Genomic DNA, 17,648 nt, shown 5'->3' on the forward strand with positions numbered 1-17,648 from the left:
TACATAAACTCTGTTTTCATTTTTGGAAATTTATTTTTAAAAAAGGTAGAAGAAAATATCTGGAAAACTATTTTAAATATATATATTTTTTAAAACAATAATTAAGGTAGGCATCCAACAGCAAGCTGCAGCTATTGAGAAATATCTTGTAATTACTGTTGTGGGCATTTCCCCCAAAATAAAATTAATATTTGAAAATGCTCAATAGAGGGTTTCTTTTAACCATAATAATGGTATATTTCCTGTCATGTGTGAAGACTTTTGAATGATGTATGATTCTTTAAAATTAATTGTATCTCGATATGAGATACCAATATTTCTTATTATAAGCGTAAAACATAACTTTTTGTATGGATAATATACATACTTTTTAAGTACTTTGACTTAAACTTAACAAGTTCACCATTTTTAAAATTAAAGAGTACATTTATAAAAATTCCATTTTAAAACTAAAAGTATATTCTCTAGCAGTATGTATAAATATAACATGTTACTGTATGATCTCAAAACAAATCTGAAAGTGTTGCAATAATTTAAGACCTAGAACACTAAAACAAACAGCAAATGATTTTACTATTTTTTTATCCTTCCAAACAATATAAAACCTTATTGAAGGTTTTAAAACTATGATCATTTAAGGTGCAGCTAGCAGCAATATTCACAATTTTGGTATGTTTTATACATATGTATCACTTGATTTGAATGGAAAAATGTGAATTAAATGATAATAAAAAGTTTTCATTACCTAAAAAAGTACAGAAAAAATTCAAGTTTAAAGTTCAGTGCTCTTTATTTTGCAAAAACAAATAAACAAAATCCCAAAAGTTAAAATGTAAAACAAATCTTTGCCACAAAAAATTTACCTTTGGATATAGCTTTTCTAATGTCACATGAAAAAATGCCTTAAGCAAAACATATATGGAATACAGAACTCAGGGTAAAACTCTGAAGTCCATGGTATCTTTCACATATTTTTCCTTTCCTCAGCTGTTTTATCACCACCCCCTGTAACCTAAAAGTATGTAACACTTTCAGACTTGTTTAAAACACATATCTACATGAAATAACCTCAGAGAAACCTACAATTAAAAAGTTCTAAGCAAAAGACAATGCTTCTTTCTTTAAAGTACTGTACTTAAATTGTAATACAGTACACATAATAACATAGACAATTAGCAGCACTTTTTCCCATCCATAAAAAAATCAAATTAAGAAGTTAGTAATAGCTCAGTTATATCTATAACCATTTTTGGAAACACCTTGTACAATTGAAATGCAAACCAAGGGAATTAAGATAATTGAAAACTTCAAATGATGTAATATACAGAAGTTGTCAGAATATAAGGTTTCAAATAACGTTCTAAGCAAATAAATATGGATTTTAGTTTGAAGAGTGAAATGAACCAGGTATGTGGTACATATAGGGAAACCACTTCCTACTGACAAACTGCTACTCAGTGAATACTTCAATGATTTGAGAGTCAAGGACACAGGCAACAAAGAATAATGTTTGAAGATATGGAGGAAGCACACAAAAATCTTTCACTTTTCTAATATTTTCTATTTTGACTACTTTTTTAAATTTTTGGTTTGTTTTCCTGAAATCTTGGCTTGCTGGTGACTGTAACTTTTTGCATTAGAAAAAAAATAGAGATGTTACCTCTCAAATTACAATAAATTCCCTGGGTTAGTTTATTACTGCAGACTGTCTCTTATCTACAGACTGAATCAAGTATAACTCTGAGAAGCTTATTTCCTATTTTCAAAAATACTTCAAGCTTTCTAATCCTAAGTGAGTTTCTAGTTTGCTGTGCATAATTTGTAGATTAATTTAAAAATGAAATAAAATAACTTGAAATATTGATTTAAGATTTTCTTATAAAATCCATCTCAGGTAAATGTATCTAACTTCTCTATTTGAAAATAATTACAAGATTGGTTCATTTTATATACAACAGGAAAAATGACAGTTGATATAAAAATTAAGTTGATATACAATTAACACGAAATAACACAGCAAATTAAATAATTGGAGCTAATATGCCCTTACACATGAATGGGGAATCAACCAGTATATTACTTTACTTAGTGCTTCTCAACTTCAAATTCATTAGCTACTGATTTTATTGATGACATTCACAAAACTGTACCTTTAAAAAACGGCTTAATACTTCCTGTGACATATCATGGAACAATGGGTTTATTAGATAATATATGATACAAATTAAACAATTTGTAAACTGCTACATGTTCATCATATAGCTGACATTAACTAACAGAAATGTTACTCATAGGTACTTTCTACAAAGTCAAAAACTTTTGAGAATGACTATTTTTAAAATATTTCTTTTGGCTTGATCAGTTATCTCCATCACATATATTTAATCCCTCCCTAATGATATTCAAAGTACATTTTAATGTAAACTTTCATATCCCATAGTGCACGTTATAAAATGTAAACATAAGAGCTTTAGTAATGAAAAGAGTAAAGAGGAAAAATGCATAACAGACTGTGTGAAATTAAGGTGTTCTACAATATACCTTTAATGATCATATGGAATAGAAAAGCAACCATCATGTTTGCTATCAATTTGTGCTCTGATTATCTCTTAATGACAAAAGAAAACTGTTTTAAACTATTTTTTATAGAAGAAAATATTTAAATTTCATTAATACTAAGTATAATGTTTCTATGCTATTCGTCCTTTGTTGCTTTAAGAACAATCAGTAATAATCTCAGATGAGCCTGCAGAATGAGCTTACCTACTTCAGATCTACCCCATCATCTCTTTTCTGTCTGTGTGCTATTCTAGGGACCAATCATTTATTGTCCACTGATGGTCTCATCTGCTTTATACTCCAATACAGGAATAATTTAGTTACCAAAATGCACATATTTTCCTTTCCTTTTGGCTTTTTAAAACCTTGAAAGGACATGAACAATTTTACATTATATTTCTACAGAAAATACTTTGTACGTCATCAGACTAGACTTTTACATAGATAATTATTGACAAAGGATGCTTGTGATTTTTTCCATGCGACAGCATGTGCACTAAGATTTAATTGGCTCATCACCTGAGTGTACTGGAACTGTTAGCAAGTAAAGGGCATATTAAAAATGGAGCTGAACATTTTACTGAAATAATGAAACTTTTTTTTTAAGCAACTTTAATTAAATAATGCAAAGGTACATTGGGTTAAACATTTTATAAAAATTCAAGCAAAATTAAAAACTTAGCCAATTTCAACATTTCTACAAATTTAACCAGTAACTATTTTGGTCAAATCCACGTTTAGCTGAATTAATGAGAACAAGGACAAGGGACATTGAAGTATTCTCCTCACCACAATGGAGGTTTTTCTCACTTTCCACACTGCATAGCCATTACATGGAAACTCCCAGAATGATGAGCAGTTCAGTCATGCTCTACACTTTTCTTTTCAATGAAAAGTGATGTATCGCCTTGTTTTGCTTTTGACAAAATATGGAATAAACACAAGTATACAATAACAAGAATCCAAGAGTAGCCCATACACAATTCAACTATGTGTATGTTTTTATTATTTAAAGCCCACCATTCAGCTTATCTGTCTAAAGATATGGTAATAAACAGTTTGTTTCTTTTTCACTAATGATACTGATGACCAGTCAGTTGAAGGGAGGGAAAGTCCAAGACAGCCGATTATAATTCAGTCAGTGACACAAATATAACTATTTCAGCTTCAGGACTTCTGACTTATTGCCTCTCCCTCAAAGAGGTCAAACAACGATGGCAGGTAACGACAGTACAGAAGCTTTTGGCATGTGAAAGTTTAATACAGGACCGACCCAGGAAAAGTCCCTGCCATGTCTCCTCAACACCCCTCTGTTTCTTCATTTGTAACATGTGACCATCCTAGTTCCCAAACCGTCAACTCGTAGCTGGCCCACAGCATATACTCCATGTTGAGTGTGTGTGAATGCTCCTCAGTTAAAGCCGCATGACTGAGGTCAAACAGTGCATGATTGTGCTAGGAAAGAGCAAAATCCAGTGATGAACATCTCGTTAATGTTAACTTTCCTAAAGTGAAATCAGTAAAATAAAATAGGAAAATTCTTTTTCCTTCTGGCTAAAGTTGGACTTAGTTGGATTTCTGGTTATCAGAACTGGTACCACTTCTTATCTTTGTATTTCAACATCATCTAAAGGGGAGAAAACACGAAGAACACATTTTAAAAATGCCAGAATAACAACACTTACAACTGGTTGCTATACTTTTCCAAAACATGATATTCTGAAACATTCTCTCATTTTTATATTTAGTATTTATATGGAAAGCAGGAAGCAGGAACTGTTCCGTTTCAAGGAAAAAGGAATGTAACTATGAAGAATTAGCCTAGAAGGTCCTCACATTTCCTAAAGACATGACATAAGTAAATTTTGGCTCAGTGCATTCTTTGGTGACCTAAGCTAATAACTTAAAAAATAAAGTAACTTTCAGTTCTCTAAAGTGAATTAAAAATAATGCTTAAAGAACCTGGAGAATGAAAGGCTGAAATTACCACTGCTGCCATCTACAGTTTACTGAGCACTTAACTCTGGGCCAGGCACTGTATAGCATACTTTCTCTACATGATTTCACTTGGTCCTCACAACAACTCTATCTGTTAGGCATTATTAGTCTCCCTATTTTACCAATGAAGAAACTGAGGCTTATGGGGTTAACTGCAGTAACACAATGGTGAAACTGGGATTTGAACCCATGGAGTCTAATTCAAAAACCCATGATATTAACCACCTCAACGTACTGTCTTCCTTAGACTCTCAAATATGGCTCAGGAACGTCTGGTAGAAAGGAAGAGCGAACAGCTAGGGATTGAGCTCCTTGCTAAATATTTTGACTGTAGATATATCTGAGGTTAACTGAACTGTTATATGCCTTAGAGACCACAGTCAGGGGCAGGGTTATGCCAACAAAAGGCCTGACCTAGACTGAAGGCACTAGCCTGCATCTGAGGTGTGTTGGCCTAGTACAAGGACCCACAAAAGATCTCTGAATCTCTCTGAAAGCCTGGACAAATCTCTCCCAAGTCAAGTTACCTCTGATACATTCTAGGTGTCAACATTATTAAGCAAGGAGGAGATGACTTTTGACTGAAAAGTTTAAAGAAGAGCTATTACTGACAGAGTGGGTACTCAGATATAAAAATAACCTTAATATGGCTTCTTCAGATAATACACTCAAAATGCCTTTGAGGGCTAGGCTAGGAACTAAATGTGTGAAGTAGCCCAGTATAAAGCATCAAGGAGTGGCAGAACTGTGTGTCCAAATGAAGAACGTGTATTCCACCTGACGGCTTTTAAATTCAGTTTTTCAAGGGTACTATTCTGTCTAACAAAGTGTATTTCTAAGAAGGCCAGTTAGGGATCCCCTACTTTAGAGCATTGGTTTTTAAGCTCCACCACAACTTCCTAGTTCATCAAGATGAATTTGTTGCAAAAATGCACATTACTCCTCTGTGTGAACTGGTCTACAGACAGACTTAGTATTGTTTCATTGAATAAAAACATTGGCCAATTTCAGTTACTTAGCTCTACCTAAAGATCAAGAGGCAAATTATTTCCTTCTCTAGGAGAAGTTAGTAGTAGAATCTGAGGCATTTAGGAAAATTAGCTTTGTTTTTGTTATTGTATCCCCTAAGAAACTGTTTGCGAAGCCACTGTCTTTGTTTACAAAAAGCCTAAAAAAAAAAAAAAATTGGGCCTCCCTGGTGGCGCAGTGGTTGAGAGTCCGTCTGCCGATGCAGGGGATACGGGTTCGTGCCCCGGTCTGGGAGGATCCCATATGCCGCGGAGCGGCTGGGCCCGTGAGCCATGGCTGCTGGGCCTGCGCATCCGGAGCCTGTGCTCCACAATGGGAGAGGCCACAACAGTAAGAGGCCCGCAAACCGCAAAAAAAGAAAAGAAAAAAAAAAAAAAAAAAAGCCTGAAGGTGAGCAGGTACCTTCAAAATTTATAAACTTCAGTAAGAGACCAAAGGCTATATTCTTGTAATGGTTCCTGCTGGCGGCAAAAATTAGGGATTTGCAACCATACTGAGGATACATGAAAATTCATGTGTAGAAATACAACAGCTATAAAAATACAGTAATTTTCATGCTTGCTTTACCTAGGCTTTTTGGCTTAAATATTTGACAGACGTACCTCGTGAGCATGTTTAGAAAATGAATCTGCGCTGGATAACATAGCTGCAGTTCTTTCTTCCAGGTCACTAAGTTTCTGCCCTCTTTCATCTAGTGCCAACCTGGCTCGTGCTAATTCACCAACAACTCCAGATGCTGCTCCTTTCACGCCTTCGATGCCACCAGGGCCAGGGATATGCTGAGCGAGACTTCTTGAAGCCTTTCCCGAGGATGATTCTCCAACTGAACGATTTGATAAATGAAAGAGTAACCCAGAAAATGAAAATTTTTTACTAATAAAATCCTACTACCTGATAGCATTAAAACACACTTGATTGACAATATAATTGAAGTATTTATTTATTTTACTATATAATTATTACTTTTTTATTATGATTGTTTTAATAATTTGTAGATACTTTTCAAACATACAAAAACACAATGTACATTAATAAATATTCTATTCTATACTAGTTCATATAATAGAACTTGAGCAAAAAAGTGACTGGTAATTATTTGTTGAAATGAATAATGGGTATACTGATACCACTTTAATAACAGTAAAAAAATCACTCTTAAGTGTCCAAAAAATTAAAGATAAATTAACATAAAAATATTTAAATTCAAAGACATAGATTTAAACATACATATTTATTTTAGTTTATTTACACCACACTTCCTCTTACTTGAAATACTATGCTTACGCTTAGAAGGAAAATGTAGAATTTATTCAGTATTTCTTTTCAGTCTCCAAAAGTTGTAGATAACCACATCCCTTTCTTTCTTTCTTTTTTTTTTTTTTTGCTGTACGCGGGCCTCTCACTATTGTGGCCTCTCCCGCTGCGGAGCACAGGCTCCGGACGTGCAGGCTCAGCGGCCATGGCTCACCGGCCCAGCCGCTCCACGGCATGTGGGATCTTCCCGGACCAGGGCACGAACCCGTGTCCCCTGCATCGGCAGGTGGACTCTCAACCACTGCGCCACCAGGGAAGCCCCAAATCCCTTTCTTTCTATCCATTTATCTTGTCACTTATGAAATAGATCAACTTCTTCTTTCAAAAGATCTCAGGAAATCATTGCTTCCTTTCCCTTTATAACCTAGACCCTCATCACCTAACACCTAGAAAACGGCAAAAGTCTTAAAATACGTTAAAGACTGATGTCACATTCCCTCTTTCTTCAGCGTACATTTCTTTAGAAATGTAACTCATACCATAAAATTTGGCCTTGAACAATTCAGTAAATTTTAGTTTATTCAGAAGGTTGTACAACTACCATCACTAATTCTCGAGCATTTTAATTACTCAAACACAAAACAAAACACCCAAACAAACCCATGATTATTAGCTGTCACTTTCCATTTCCTCCACTTCTTAGTCCTTGGCAATCAATAATCCACTCTCTGTCTCCATATATTTTCCTGTTCTGAACATTTCATACAAATGATTCACACACTCTGTGGATTTGTGTCTGGCTTCTTTCACTTACTGTCAAGATTCAACCATATTGTAGCATGTATCAGTACTTCATCCTTTTTAATAACTGAATAATATTCCATTGTATGGATATGGATATATGACATTTTGTTTATCTGTTCATCAGTTGATGGACATTTGAGTTGTTTTCACTTTTTGGCTACTATGAATAATGCTGCTATGAACACTAGTACAAGTTTTTGTGTGAACATGTGTTTTCAATTCTCTTGGGTACATACTTAGTAGTGGAATTGTTGGGTCATATAACTTTATGTTTAACTTCTTGAGGAACTGCCAGAGTTTTCCAAAGAGGTTACATTATTTTACATTTCCACCAGCAACTTGTGAGGGTTTCGATTCCTCCATATCCTTGAGAAGATTTGTTACTGTACATCTTTTTGATTACAACCGTCCTAGTAAATGTGAAGTGATATTTCATTGTGGTTTTGATTTGCATTTCTCTAATGACAAGTGATATTGAGCATCTTTTCATGTGTTTATTGGCCATTTGTATATTTTCTTTGGAGAAAAGTCTATTCAAACCTTTTGCCCATTTAAAAATTGGGCTATTTGGTTTTTTATTGTTGAGTTGGAAGAATTTTTTAATATTCGATATTAGACTCTTATGAGATATCAGACCATCTTTTTTGACTTTTAATTCTGATGAAATCCAATTTATCTATTTTTTTCTTTGGTTGCTTATGATTTAGGTGTCATATCTGAGAAACCATTGCCTAATCTAAGGTCACAAAGATTTATACTTAGGTTTTCTCCTAAGAGTTTTATAGTTTTAGCTCTTACATTGAGGTCTTTGATCCACTCTGAGTTAATTTTTGTGTATGGTGTGAGGTCGGGGTCCAATCCATTCTTTTGCATGTGGATATCCATTGTCCCAACACCATCTGTCAAAAAGACCACTCTTTCACCATTGAAGTTTCTTGGTATCCTTGTAGAAAATCAATTGACCATACATGTATGGGCTTACTTCTGGACTCTCAATTCTATTCTATTAGTCTATGTATCTACCTTAATGCCAGTACCACACTCTCTTGATGATTACAGCTTTGTAGCAGCTTTGGGAATCAAAATGTGTGAGTCCTGTATCTTCTTTCTTCTTTTCAGATAAAATTGTGTGTGTGGCTATTTTGGATCCTTTCCATTTCCATATGAATCTTAGGAACAGCTTGTTTCTTTCTTCAAAAAACCAGCTTGGACTTTGACAGGGACTGTGTTGAATGTATAGATCAACCTGGGGAGTACTGCCATCTTAGCAATATTAAATATTCCAATCCATGAATGTAAGATATTAATCCATTTATTTATGTCTTAATTTCTTTAAATGATGTTTGAAGTTCTTAGTATATGTTTTAGTATATGTTTTCCATATATTTAGTATATGTTTTAGTATTTTTTCTTTCTGATGCTATTATAAATGAAATTGTTTGCTTAATTTTTGGTTTGTTCATTGCTAGTGTACAGAAATGCAATTGATTTTTTATATGGATCTTGTATAAAATCTTGCTGAACTTGTTTATTGGCTAGAATGTGTTTTAAAAATTTTTTTAATTAAAAAAATTTTTTGGCCACGCAGTGCAGTTTGTGGGATCTTAGTTCCCTGACCAGGTATTGAATCTGGGGCTACAGCAGTGAAAGCACCAAGCCCTAACCACTGGACCACCAGGGAACTCCCTAGAATGTTTTTTTGTGTGTGTGTGTGTGGTTTCCTTAAGATCTGCTATATGCAGGGTTATGTCATCTGTGAAGAGAGGTAATTTTACTTCTTTTTTTTTTTTTTTTTTTTTTTTTCTTTTTGTGGTATGCGGGCCTCTCACTGTTGTGGCCTCCCCCGTTGCGGAGCACAGGCTCCGGACGCGCAGGCCCAGCGGCCATGGCTCACGGGCCCAGCCGCTCCGCGGCATATGGGATCCTCCCAGACCGGGGCACGAACCCGTATCCCCTGCATCGGCAGGCGGACTCTCAACCACTGCGCCACCAGGGAGGCCCTAATTTTACTTCTTCCATTCCAAACCTGCATGCCTGTATTTCCTTTTCTTGCCTAACTGTCCTGGTTAAAGCCTCTAGTATAATATACTCACAGAAGTAGTGAGACCCTTTGAATTCCTATATAAAATTTAGAATCAGTTACAAAATTTGGGGGGGTGTTGATAAGGACTTCATTAAATGTTTGTGTACATGCATATATCAGTTTTGGGAGAAGGGATGTTCTTATTGCATCTTCTACCACACAAACATGGTATATCTCTTCATTTATTTGGGTCATTAACATCTCTCAACGAAGTTCGATAATTGTCTACCTTCCCCATGGAGGTCCCTGAACATCTTCTGTTAAGATTTATTTCTAGGTATTTGATTTTTTTGATACTCTTGTGGTAGGTAGAATAATGCCCCCCCCAAACCCCCAAAGATGACAACACTCTAATTCCTGGAACCTGTGAATATGTTACCTTCCCAGGAAAAGGGACTCTGCAGATGTGATTAAGTTAAAGACCTAAAGGTAGACTAATTATACAGGTAAACCCAATGTAATCACATGTGTTCTTAAAAGCAAAGAGCTTTCCCCAGCTGTGGGCAGAGAAATGTGGCTTCAGAAAAACAGAGAGATGCAAAAATGTTGCTAGCTTTGAAGATTAAGGAAGGCTTCACCAGCTATGGCCTCTAGAAGCTAAAAAAGGCAAGGAAACCATTCTCTCCTAAAGCTGCCAACAAGGAACACAGTCCTGGTAACACACCAGTGAGACCCATGTTGATTTCTAACCTATAAAACTGTAAGATAATAGAATTTCTATTGTTTCAAGTCACTAAGTTTGTGGTAATTTATTATAGCAGCAATGGAAAACTAATACAAAGAGCAATTTTTAAAACTTCATTTTTTACTGTTAATATGATATGAATAAATTTTATTTTTATATGCTGATTATATCTAGTCAGTTTACTAAACCATTATTTCTCTAAACCATTATTTCTAACGATTTAGCTACAGATTTTTTAGGCTTTCTAAATATGTCATCATATCAAACATTCACAAGTGATTATTTTGTTCTCCCTATCCTATTATTGTACCTTTTCTTTCTTTTTAATTCCTTTTCCACACTCTCTAGGGACTTTTTAAAAAATTCTTTATTTATTTATTTAAATAAGTTTCTGCTTTATCTCTAGGGACTTTAATACATTGTTGAATATATGTGGTAACAGAATTATATATCTCATACCTTATCTCAAAGGAAAAATTTAAAATATTTTTTAATGTTCCTATACTAAGTGTGATATTTGCTATGGAGTTTTGGTAGTTAAATGTTGTATCATTTGTAGCTATAATTTATCAAATTACTTTCTAGGAATTTTTATCATGAATGGATACTGAATTTTTTTTTTTTTTTTTTTTTTTTTTGCTGTACGCGGGCCTCTCACTGCTGTGGCCTCTCCCGTTGCGGAGCACAGGCTCCGGACACACAGGCTCCGCGGCCATGGCTCGCGGGCCCAGCCGCTCCGCGGCATGTGGGATCTTCCGGGATCGGGGCACGAACCCGCGTCCCCTGCATCGGCAGGCGGACTCTCAACCACTGCGCCACCAGGGAAGCCCCGATACTGAATTTTAACACATCTTTTTTGCACTTATTGTGGTGGTGGTATGGTTTTTCTCTTTAATCTGTTAATGTGGTGAACTACCAATTAACTTTTTAAAAAATAAAAAATCAGCTTTGAATTCCTGGAATAATGCAAACTTGGTCTTGACATATCATCTGCACTGTGATTAGATCACACACTCTTAATTCTAATCCATTGAAATCTGTTGATTTTAAAAAAAAATCATCTAACATAACGTAAACTTAAAAAAAAAACCCTAACTTTTTATAATGTAAGTTTCAAACATATAGGAAAGTAAAAAGAATTGTATAATAAACATCCATATATCCATGATCTAATTTTGGTAATAGATAACATTTTTTTTTTGCCATTTGACTGTGTCTGTATATATATAATTTTTGAATGGAATACTTAAAAATTTATTATAGAAATTGATATTTTACTCCAAAATACTTCAGTATTCATCTATAATTTCCCTACAAATATCAATAGAATACATTTTATGAACATTCTGTATGTGTTTGAAAATGTATATTCTGTAATGTTCTTTAGGTTTAAGTTCATTGTGTTGTTAATATCTCTGTACCCTTGCAACCTATTTTTTATCTGCTGTTATATCTCAATCAATGGATATATTTTAGAAGTCCCCACTATGATTGAGAAATTGTCTCTTCTAGCAGTTATGTCCATATTTGTTTTTTATATATACTGAAGTCAAAATATTAGGTATACTTAATAATGCCTTAATGTTTACTCTTTCTGATATTAACATAGTCATACCAGGCAGATGATTCATTTGCGTTTGTGCTTTTCTAACTTTTAAAATTTCAATCTTTTTGTGCTCTTATATTTTATTTAAAATTTTTTTAACATCTTTATTGGAGTATAATTGCTTTACAATGGTGTGTTAGTTTCTGCTTTATAACAAAGTGTATCAGCTATACATATACATATATCTTCATATCTCCTCCTTCTTGCGTCTCCCTCCCATCCTCCCTATCCAACCCCTCTAGGTGGTCACAAAGCAAGGAGCTGATCTCCCTGTGCTTTGCAGCTGCTTTCCACTAGCTATCTATTTTACATTTGGTAGTATTTATCTCTTATATTTTAAATGTGTCTTCTGTAAGCAATAAACTTATCCTTCTTTTAAAATTTAGCCTCATAGTCTCTATCTTTTAACTAGAGTATTTATTCTACCTACATTTACTACGTTTATTTATATTTAAGTAAATCTACCATCCTTCATGTGCTTTCTAGTTATCTCTCCTGTTTTGTGTTCTTTCTTCCCTCCTTTTGGAAGGACTGTGATCTTCCTGCTATTCATCAAGTTATGTACTACTTTCCTAGGTTACAGAGGTCATCCTAGAAATGACAACAAGAATCCTTAACTTATTAATGCTAACAGATACTTTTTACAAGTCTCTCAAAAAATGCAGGGAGCTCAGATCACATCAAATCCATTTATCCTTTCTAATTACCTTGATTTTATGCAATATTTTGGATCACATTGTTTATTTATGTGTGTATACACATACCACAAGACTTTGCTTTATAGTTTATAAAGATTTCAGTAATTATAATTATGCATGTATTTATTACTTTCTTTCCAAAGCATTGTTTCCTATATTTCTGACATTCCATCAAGATTATTTCCCTTCTATTTGAAGTACATCCTTTAGCATTACCTTTAGTGTGATAGTGAGGCTTATTTGTTCACTTGTCTAAAACTCTCTTGTTCTTGAAGAATATTTTCTTTTCAGTATAGAGTTCTAGATTAAGTACTATCTTCTGATAATAGGATGATAGAAGATCATCCTATTACCTTGGCTGTTGAGAACTCAGTCCATAACTTGTTAAAAGGTACCTATCATTTTTCTCTAGCCACCTGAAAGTTTTTCTCTTTATTTTTGATACACATTATTTTCATGTGACCTATCTAGTTGTGGATTTTAAAAAAATATCTTTCTTGGAATTAATTGGCTTCTTAAATGTGTGAATTGCTGTCTTCTATCATTTCTGAAAAATTCCCAGCCATATCTCTTTACATATTGATTCTCCTTCACATTCTTTCCTATCTCCTTCTTGAGAAGGTCTAACATATGTTAGCCCCTCTCACTGCAACTTCTATTTCCTTTATCTTCTCCTATGTATCTTATATCTTTTTGCTTCTCTGTGCTACATTCTGGATGTTTTATTTTGACCTATGTTTAAGTTATGTAATTCTTTGTTCACTTGTGTCTAATTTGTGGTTAAATTCATCCACTAAGCTTTTAATCTTGGTTTCTGAATCTTTCATTTCTAGGATTTCATTTTAGTCTTTTACACATTTGTTGTATTGATTTTATAGTTTTCAGTTACCTGATAAAATATTCAGGCATGGTATTGATACTTATCCTCTTGAACATAATATGAATAATTATTTTATAGTCTGTGTCTGATGATTCCAATATTTGAAGTACCTGTGATTCTGCTTTGGCTTTTTCTGTTTTATTGATCATGGTGTTGATTCCTAGTATTCCGGATTACCTGACTACATATTTGAAAAATTATTTCTAAAAATGATTTGAGGACTCTGAATATGTTATCTTTCTTTAGAGAACATTTTCATTTGAATCTGCCAGTTGCTGGGGACTTTAGCAGTTTGCCAAAATCTTAATTAAAGTTGAAAGTTTTCTGGGCCACTCAGATCATCTCAAGCTGAGCTGAAAGTCTGTGTGTCTGTGTGTGTGTGTATGTGCTGATTTACTTCCAGTTCACCTTTACTCTTAAGCTGTGGCCCTTTGGGGTCCTTGCAAAGAGAAAGAATTATTTATCAGGGTTCCCATCTTAGCCAATTCTGGGAGCCTACCTTGCTAGTCCTAACACAGTTTAGAATCTCAGCTTGCTGCTTTAGATTAGCAAAGTACTCCAGGGTAAAAGTGGCCTCAGGTTGCCACGCTCACCACCTTTCCCCACAGATACTGTCTTCACTATACTGTTAGCTCTTCGATGTTTTTGAGAAGTCAAAAATGTACATATGTTTGAATTTTGTATAACTTTGTCTATTAACCTCAGTAAGAATGTTATTCTAAAATATCTGTCCCCCATGACTTGAAGAACAGTCTTCATTTTTTAAATGAATTAAAACTGACCAATCCTCATTACCCAGATGACTGAACAGTCATTTGGGTAAGTTTTTAAAATGAACTTGTACTACACACTTACTTGCTGGTATTTAATCTTACAGTCTTTCTAGTCAACCAAACAGAAAAGGAAAATTCTAAAATATTCTAGCAAAAAAGAAAGAATAAAAGAAAATAAAAATTCAAGGATAGCTAAGAGCTCCTATTTGAAAGAAAGGTCAGACATTCGTTGATTCATCCAATTTCTGATTTGTGCCAATTCTATGGAAGGTAGTAGATGAACCAGATTTTATATTTTAAATAATCTTCTAAGTGCAATGAGACTAGTTCTGGAAGTTATGTAAGATAAAATAAATGTTTAAGTAAAAACTTTTTCAAAGTTAAGGTCATCAACTAAAGTCAATTACACAATTAAAATAATGAAGATCATATTTAATGAAAGTCAAAAAATACTTTTTAAATTATTCATTTAAAGCTGTGAATATTCCTTTTTAGCCACCTGAAGCCATTCTGATTTTGGTTTCCAGAGTAAACTATTCCCCTGACTTGAGTTAGAATATGGCAGAATATCATTTTATGTATTTTGCTAAAACATGGATTTATCAATTGTTGTGACAGAGAGGATAAAGGTGAACATAATTTATACACGTAAGAAAAATTTATATGGCTTGGATGTTTCTGTTTTACAGACATATTATCCAAATTAAATAAATCAACTTACATAGTTCTTCTCTATCAAGAGATTGTGCACCACCTCCAAACAAGCCTTTAAAGAATCCCCTGTTTGGTGCTTCAGGTGTTTCTACAGGAGTGAAGAGTTCACCCAACATTTCCTTTAAAATCAAAACAAATTGTAATTGTTAAAGCTTCAGGGACACTAAACTATAATTCACAAAACCATCACTGTAAACTCTTTAACTCAAACTTACATTACCCGTTGAGGTTCACAAACAATGAGTACACTTCAAATGATCAGATCTAGGACATTCTGACTTGGTCAAACAGTAAGTTATTAAGACTAACTTGACTAAGAATAACTTGCTGCTTGCTACTTTGGCTAGATTACTTTTTTTCACATTTTAAGCAAAGATGATATTCCTGCTTAAATTGTAAGGAGATTCCAATCTTAATGACAAAGTGTTCATATAACTCTTATCAGGAATTGGTAACTGGATTAATAACTAGGTCTTCTTACATTAGAAAGAAGAAAATCTATTAGCAAGTTGAAAACTCCAGTGTAATGATGATACACAGTCTTGGAATTATCCAAAATAGCTGAGGCTGAAAATTAGTAGTTTAGAAAGACATACATACTTCTTTTTTCATAAACAAATGCTGGGAAGAGAATTATGCCAACATAAACCTGGAATTTCAGAAATCTGGCAGGGAGATGGGAAGGCTTCTTTTTATATTGTCAGAGTTTTCTGAAATTTTTGTCAATATTCTTCAGAGCACAGAAATGGTAAAAGTAAGTCAGGAGACAAGAAAAATTGCTGACATCTAACTGACTTTGTAGATGAGACATAAAGAGGGAAGAGGAGTTTCTATAAAAAAAAAGGATGGTAGCAATATTATTTGCAAGGCAGTTTTGGGAAGCTTTAGAAGCAAAATAAAAGTATAGTGAGTCTTTGGGATTGCATTTCTGCCCATTAAAGAGAAGTAGCTATGATACAAAGGACAAGTACACCACTGCTTCCAGGTAGTTCTGTTGTATTCTGATATTACATTATTACAGTTGGAGCTAAAGTATGTATTTTTTAGAGTTTCTTCCTTAGGGCTGGGCTAAGAAAGTTAATAAAGGATGTCCAAAGGTTTTACATTTAGATATATCTGTACACATATATATATTTTTGGCTGCACCGCGCAGCTTGTGGGATTTTAGTTCCCCAACCAGGGATTGAACCCGGGCCCACGGCAGTGAGAGCGCAGAGTCTTAACTGTTGAACCACCAGGGAATTCCCAGACATATCCATATCAATGTTGTCTCTCCAACCAGATTATAAATGAAAGGAGATAATATTAACACTATACAACACAGAGTTGCATTTATAATGTTGAAGTGGATTGAAGGTTTTACATTTTCATTCTCTTCCTCTGGATTTCTATAAAGTGGAGTAAAAGTAGAACAAAAAACTTCCTGAAGTCAATAAATCAAACTTGCTAAAACCCACCACAGAATATACTAATACCTATTATTTAATTCAAATTCATATTAGCCTATATAAAGAAGATGATTTTAGGCATATTTCCATTCTTTTTTATACTGTACTTAACAGATTCTAATTTAAACTGTATCTATTAAATTGATAAAACAAATGGCAAATAGCTACCATTTGAGTGTCTTTTATGCTAAATCAAGAGTAATATGACACACACACACACATATATATATATATATACACACACACAAAGAGTCACAGCATAAAAATGTTTTTTGAAATTTACCTCACTTTAGAATTATGGTTTACAGCTCTTAATTTATTTGGTGTTTAATGAGCTTGCAATCTTACAAATGTAAAGTTAAGAAATTTAAAAATCCAAAGATTACAGTTATAAATCAAGAATCACCAAAGTGTACTGGAATGAGTATAAACTTTGGAACCACGTGGACCTGGGTTTGACTCTCACCTCTGACTTTTACTTGCAGAGCAATCTTAGGCAATTCAGTCTCCCAGGCAACTGGTTTCCTCAACTTTATAAAGAAGTGATACAAATACTTACCTCTCGGGACTGTTACCAGGATTAAAGATTAAAGATAATGAAGGATTAAAGATTAAAGATTAAAGGATACCAGGATGAAAGATAATGAAGATTTTCTTTAATAAACTGAAGATAACATACAATTCCAAGATCAGACACTCAATGATATATACACTAAACAGAAAAATCTCCTTTCACACAGAGATGAAACAAATTAGAAAATACGCAAGTCATTTATCATTAGATTAACATTGTGAATAGATATCTTTGAAGGAAGTTTAAAATTAGGTATTTCTTAATGAGTCTGTCTGCAGTTAGTATTAGGATTGGGGGAGAAGTATTGATGTTAAAAATGTATATATTTCAGCAATATAAAATGGTATCTATAGGTATTTTTTCACTTGTATCTAAATAAGGATTTTAATTATGATAAATTTACTCTTTAGAACACTTAACTTTAATGACTAATAAATGTTGGTGAAATCGAAATAGATTTGTACTATCTGTGATATTTCTCTACATCTAGTAATAGGAAACTGTATGTCTGAAACGATGTCTGGAACTTTTAAACTACTCTAA

At 33.8% G+C, this 17,648-nt stretch overlaps 1 protein-coding gene across 3 annotated transcripts in view; it reads right to left on the reverse strand.

Annotated features, from left to right (window-relative positions):
- Positions 1 to 530: 530 nt before the first annotated feature.
- STXBP5 (syntaxin binding protein 5) overlaps positions 531 to 17,648 on the reverse strand; it is a 164,216-nt gene continuing 147,098 nt past the window's right edge. For all 3 annotated transcript variants that reach the window (XM_082633244.1, XM_082633243.1, XM_082633242.1), the window contains 3 exons: positions 15,091 to 15,202; positions 6,189 to 6,409; positions 531 to 4,186 (listed from right to left, as the gene is read on the reverse strand). In XM_082633244.1, coding sequence (XP_082489370.1) covers positions 4,145 to 4,186; positions 6,189 to 6,409; positions 15,091 to 15,202 — 375 coding nt within the window. In that variant the 3' untranslated portion in view covers positions 531 to 4,144. The remainder of the gene's footprint in view (positions 4,187 to 6,188; positions 6,410 to 15,090; positions 15,203 to 17,648) is intronic.

The sequence above is a fragment of the Mesoplodon mirus genome, assembly GCF_964341445.2.
Source record: "Mesoplodon mirus genome assembly, chromosome: 10".
Taxonomy (NCBI): domain Eukaryota; kingdom Metazoa; phylum Chordata; class Mammalia; order Artiodactyla; family Ziphiidae; genus Mesoplodon; species Mesoplodon mirus.